The sequence below is a fragment of the Sesamum indicum genome, linkage group LG12 (genome assembly GCF_026168435.1).
Source record: "Sesamum indicum cultivar Baizhima isolate 11 linkage group LG12, ASM2616843v1, whole genome shotgun sequence".
Classification (NCBI taxonomy): Eukaryota; Viridiplantae; Streptophyta; class Magnoliopsida; order Lamiales; family Pedaliaceae; genus Sesamum; species Sesamum indicum.
In genome coordinates, this window is record NC_142668.1 from 9632982 (window position 1) to 9639312 (window position 6331).

The window sequence follows — 6331 nt, forward strand, 5'->3', positions numbered from 1 at the left end:
TGGATCATTTAGGGGAATTTATATCACAGGATAATAGAACAATATATATCTTTTGCATATTGTATTTTAATAAGTGATTAAGAATATATATATATATATATATATATATATATAATTCGAAACTTATAAAGTAATTGTTCTCAATATGCAAAAAATATGATAATATTCTATTATTATTTTCAAAATGCTGCATAAATAATTTAGCAAAAAATTCAAATTTTGTATAAATAAGTTTGCACTATTGTGTGTATATATATATATATATAGTATAAGACTTTCATTAAAATATAACATATCATTATATAATTTAAAATTTATAAAAAAATATTATAAAATTTATAAATTTTCATTCATAGCAAGTGGTTCATGCTAGTTATGTAATACAAGACAAAAAAAAGAAGAAATGGAAACAAAATTAGTGACAGATCGAGCTAGATAAGATCAGATTTTCCTTCTGCTACATTAATCAGAACAAAACATTTTACGAGAGCGAGATAACATATATGTGCCCTTCAGCTATAAATAGAAAACCTCCGATCAAACTGATCACCATAAAGAACAATCTCATTTTCCAAAAGCCATGGCTCTATCTAGTAATGGAATACAGTCCACTCAAGAGCTTCTTGACGCTCAATCTCATGTTTGGAACCATCTTTTCAACTTCATAAACTCCATGTCTCTGAAATGCGTAATTCAACTTGGCATCCCCGACATCATCCTCAAACACGGCAAACCCATGACGCTTTCAGAATTAACCCATTCCCTCCACCTCAACGAAGCCAAATCCCCCAGTCTTGAACGTCTAATGCGTATTATGATCCATTCCAAGTTCTTTATCAATGTCAAAATCTCTCACGTAGAGGAGACTGAAGGGTATTGGCTCACACCAGCTTCTCATCTCCTCTTGAGAGACGAGCCCTTGAGCGTGAGGCCTTTTGCACTCAGCATGCTAGACCCGATCCTGACAGATCCATGGCATCATGTGAGCGAGTGGTTTAAAACTGATGGTGATCTGACGCCATTTCTGACCACTCATGGCCGGACACTATGGGAGTATGCTGGGCAAGATCCGAGGCTGAATGGGTTGTTCAATGAGGGAATGGCCAGCGATTCAAAGCTGGTTGCTACTGTGATTACTAAAGACTGTAGAAATGTTTTTGAGGGTTTGAAATCGATGGTGGATGTTGGTGGTGGCACAGGAACTGTGGCCAAGGCTGTTGCCGATGCTTTCACCGGGTTGAACTGCGTTGTGCTTGACCTTCCGCATGTAGTTGCTGGATGTGAAGGGACTGCGAACTTGGTTTTTGTTGCAGGTGACATGTTTGAGTACATTCCTCCTGCTGATGCAGTGTTTATGAAGGTGATCGATTATGATTTTCAAATTAAGTATTAAAGATAATATTAGTAATAAAACATTCATCGAGAATTTTAAGTTGTCATTAAAGATATATATTAAGTGATAATAATTTTAATATGTGCCTATTAGTAAACAATATTTAAAATTGTCCCTAGAAATAATTATTAGTATATATAGTTGTAATTAACATTAATTAGTGATAATAAATATAACTTTATTATGATTATAAATTTCTCACTAATTATTTATAGTGTCAACTACATAACTCTTGATGTTCCTATGTTCAGCTTGGTTGTGTTTACATTATGAATATGGGGTATGCTCTCCAAATGGAAGAAATATGCCTAGATTTCCTTCTAACGTTGAGTTTGTACGTATTTAGGTTCGGATCGGATTGGGGCTAGGCACGTCCCTTAAAGGAATACTAGTGTAATGTAGTTCAAAAGATGTTTGTGTAAGCTTTTGTCTCTAAATAGAGGGTTCAATTCTAATTACAACTACAACATCAAGTACTTTCACAAAAAATAGGGGGTGTTGGTACATTTGAAGCTAATATCATGGATATCAATGTAATTTACTCTTAAAATTATTGTCACTTAATATATATATGACGATAATTTTAACATCGTGATTAATAATTTATTAAAAATATCGTCTCTTATTATAGTGTATGTTAATTTGCTAACCTGTTATAATTAATATTGCAAGCAGTGGATATTGCACGATTGGCCAGACGAGAAGTGTCTTAAAATACTGGAGAAATGCAAACAAGCAATCTCCGATAAAGACAAAGAAGGAAAGGTGATTATAGTAGACATGGTTGTGGATTTCCAGAAGGAGCATAAGGCAATAGAAACTCAGCTCTTCTTTGATATGTTGATAATGAATTTAGCCTCTGGAAGACAGAGAACTGAGAAAGATTGGGCAGAGCTGTTTTCTGCTGCCGGCTTCACGAGCTACAAGATTACTCCTGTATTAGGATTGCGTTCTCTCATTGAGCTTTTTCCATAATTCCTAAATTAGGGCCTCCCTTTTAATTCATAGGTGACCTATGAAATGAATAAGGGAAAAGTATTATTTTAGTTCGCTAAGTATACCTAATTTTAATTTTTGTCCGATAATTATGTTCATTTTTGTTTGGGTCCAGTAACTTACGAAATTACTTACTTTTAGTCCTTTGGCAGATTTTCGGACAATTTTACCCCTATACAACTTTTGAAAGGCAATTTTAGTCCATATGCACTCATAGGGGTAAAATCGTCCGAAAATCTGCCAAAGGACTAAAAGTAAGCAATTTCGTAAGTTACTGGACCCAAACAAAAATGAACATAGTTATCGAATTAAAATTAAAATTAGACATACTTAGTCGGACTAAAATAATACTTTTCCCAATGAATAATTACATATTGAATTGTTTAAAATAATAAGTTGTAGATTATGTTGAGTTGCATTGTGATCTTTAAGATATTGCACATGTGTCCATTCTTGTAGGTTATATAAGTGAACTCTAATTTTTAAGTGATTAGACTTCTATGTTTTTAGTATTTTCTTTTTGAGTTGCCTGACATTTATTTGTGGTCGACAAATGATAATCGTTGGATGTAATTAATTATAGAGTTATTGAATAATAAATTTTAAGAATCAAAGTAATGATAATCTTGTACGTGTTACTTGCGTTTGATCTTGTTTGAACTAAACTTAATTTACATTTATAGGTATTGGTGGTTGTTTTCTTGATAAGTTGTAGACTTATTTATTTACTAATATACTTGAGGTGTAGATCTTGTCGTGTCCATATATCAAGAGTTAGGTTCAAATTTTGAATTCTTTTCATGTCAGTATGTGGTTTTCTCCTCACCAATAACTAGCAAAATAGAAATTATATTTTTAAGGATGTTAATTATAACTTTGAAAGTGATGTTGGCCTGGCGAACTAATCATAAAAGTCCTATTTTGTTTTACATAGAACAATATATATCTTTTACATATTGTATTTTAATAAGTGATTACGAATATATATATATAATTCGAAACTTATAAAGTAATTGTTCTCAATGTGCCAAAAATATGATAATATTTGATTGTTATTTTCAAAGTGTTGCATCAATAATTTAGCAAAAAATTAAAAATTTTGTATAAATAAGTTTGCACTATTTTATATATATAGTAAGACTTTCATTAAAATATAACGTATTATTATATAAGGAAAAAATGCATGCTACCTCCATGTGATACGGGTAATGTGCAAAATACCCCCTGTGAAAAAAAAAAAAATCAATTTACCTCCTTGTGTTATTAAAATTGAAACTATTTACTCTTTTAGAGAGAGGTGTGTAATGCACTCGCTCCTCTCACACTGGGCGTGGTTTTCTTAAAATTAAATGATATATTTATATAATATATTATATATAAAATTTATTAATAATTATTATATATAAATATTTATTAAATAAAAATAATAATATTTTTTTATATAAAATGCAAAATAGTTTTTATAATATATACTTTTTTATTCAAAAAAAAAAGAAAAATCTCAGCCTACCTCTCCATCGGCCATCGCCATCCCCTCCCCCTTCCCCTTGCCTCTGTCCCTGCACCTTTCGCCGTTGTCGTCGCCTCCCCCTCCGCATACCTCTCCTCTCCTTATCCCAGTCACCATCGCCCCCTTTCCCTTCCCTTTCCCCTTCCTCCTCCTCCTCCTCCTTAGGTGGGTGTAAACGAGTCCAGCTCGATTTTGAATTTTCTGGCTCGAGCTCGAGCTTGAGCTCGACTCCTATATGACGAGCTCAAGCTGATTTTATTATTATTATTATTGTTATTATTATTATTATTATATTAAATCAAGGGAATCACCAAATTTTTATATAAATTTATAAGTAGTAAAATAGATTGCATAATGTATACTATATTATAAATATAATAAAATATAATATAAAATTTTAATTTATATAAATATAAACTATTGATTAGTTTAATAGTAATATAATTAATAAAATGTACACAAAAAAATCCTAGTGAACAATTTAAAATTATAGAAAAGTATTCATTATCTAAAATAATGCAATTGAAATACATAGAATTAGTTTATAGTAGAGATTAATATAAGTTCATAATCTGCAATAAATTTATATATTTGTAAATGTTAGTATTACATTGATGTAACTATCATTTTACATTGTTGTACAATATGGGTTAATCGGAGCATCAAAATTAAGATCAAACCGTTAGATATGATCAGATTTATAAAAATACATTTGATAAAGTTTTATACTTATTGGATATACGGATGTCAAGATATCGTACTCAAAACATAAAAATAATCATTCAAGCGGTGTATCATTGAATCAGGCTATGTGATTTTAAATCAGACCGTCTGATATGATCTAATGGACACAGTCTTATATATATATATATATATATATAAATTTGGTATGAATCGAGTGTCCGAATTTTATGATATCGTAATTGTTGATTAAACTTTTTGATCCATTATATATATAATAAAATAATAATAAAAATAATTAAAATTGTTCAACCATCACTATTATTATTATTATCATTATTTTTAGATTAATCCATAGGAATCACTAAATTTCGACATAAATTTACAAGTAATCAAATAGATTGCATAATGCATAGATCTATCTTGATATAAATATAAAATTCAGAAATAAATAAAAAAATCATAAGTGAATTACTTGTCAATTTTAAAAAAGTATAACACAATACAAATATATATTAAAATATAACATAAAGTTTATATGTGTCATATTAAATAATAATTTTAATTATAAAAAATATTAATATTTACTAAGTTGTTGATTAAATTTATTTTTGTCTAAAGATTATGTGTCTAAATAAAAGTACCATAATTTATTATTATCCAAAATAAAATGTATGATATTGATTAACAATTATAATATATGGGCAGTTTTCAGTATAAAATTGATAAATATTGAATATAAAATTAAATATATAAAAATTTTATAAATAAAAATATATATAAAAAAATTAAAAACAATAAAAACCGACTCGCGAGCTAATGAACAGAGAGAATTGAGCTCGAGTCGAGCTCAAAATTGAGTTAGCCCTACTCCTCCTCCTCCCCCTCCCCCTTCCTCCCCCCTCTGCCTCCCTTTCCCCTTCATTCGCCAACTCTGTCCCTCTATCTTCCCTTCCACGTCATCGCTGTTGCTTCCCCACCCCCTCCCCCGTCGCTCTCTCTCTCTCTATATATATAACTATTAATTATATATAATATATATTTTTATATATTTTTTATTTATATTATTTAAGTTTATATATTTGTTTAAATATTAACCGTCGATTGAAATAATTAAATTTTGGGCTGTAGATTTACTAGTTCAATTTAGATCTTAGATTCAAATTAGATGCAATGGTTATTGAATAAGGCTAAAAATATAATTTCATAATAAAAAATTAATGAAAAAACGCGTGAATTTTCGAACTCGTGTGAGGAGTGGAATTGTTTTATTTTTTTTTTTCACAAGGGAATAATTTGCTATTTAACCCCATTATATAATTTAAAATCTATAAAAAAGTTATTACAAAATTTATAAATTTTCGTGTATAGCAGGTAGTTCATGCTAATTATACAATATAAGGTAAAAAAAAATAAAATAAAATAGGAACCACGAGCGGCACTATTTGACCACTCTAATGGACCACTTGGACCATTAGCTCTATGGACCAATAGCTCTTGGAAGTCCTATAATATCCCTACCAGTAGCTACTTTAAGATTTCACAATAAAAGCTCCTTCTCGGAGGTCAACCAAGAAGAAAGAATCCCTGGCCCTCTATCAGGACCGAGGAGGCTGGATTCGGTTTGTGGTCGAGGAGCTAATAGAATCAATCCTGAAATAATCTTTACAAAATTATTGACAAATCGAGCTAGATAAGATAAGATATTCCTTATGCTACACTAAGCTTCACATGTTTATGATAAAACAAAA

At 30.0% G+C, this 6331-nt stretch overlaps 1 protein-coding gene across 1 annotated transcript; it reads left to right on the top strand.

Moving 5' to 3' along the window:
- Window positions 1–504: 504 nt before the first annotated feature.
- LOC105178459 (trans-resveratrol di-O-methyltransferase) lies at window positions 505–3007 on the top strand. Its single transcript, XM_088876028.1, has 2 exons — window positions 505–1360; window positions 2069–3007. Exons 1-2 carry the CDS (start codon window positions 581–583, stop codon window positions 2366–2368), a joined length of 1080 nt encoding a protein of 359 aa, XP_088732154.1. The 5' UTR covers window positions 505–580; the 3' UTR covers window positions 2369–3007.
- Window positions 3008–6331: the final 3324 nt, after the last annotated feature.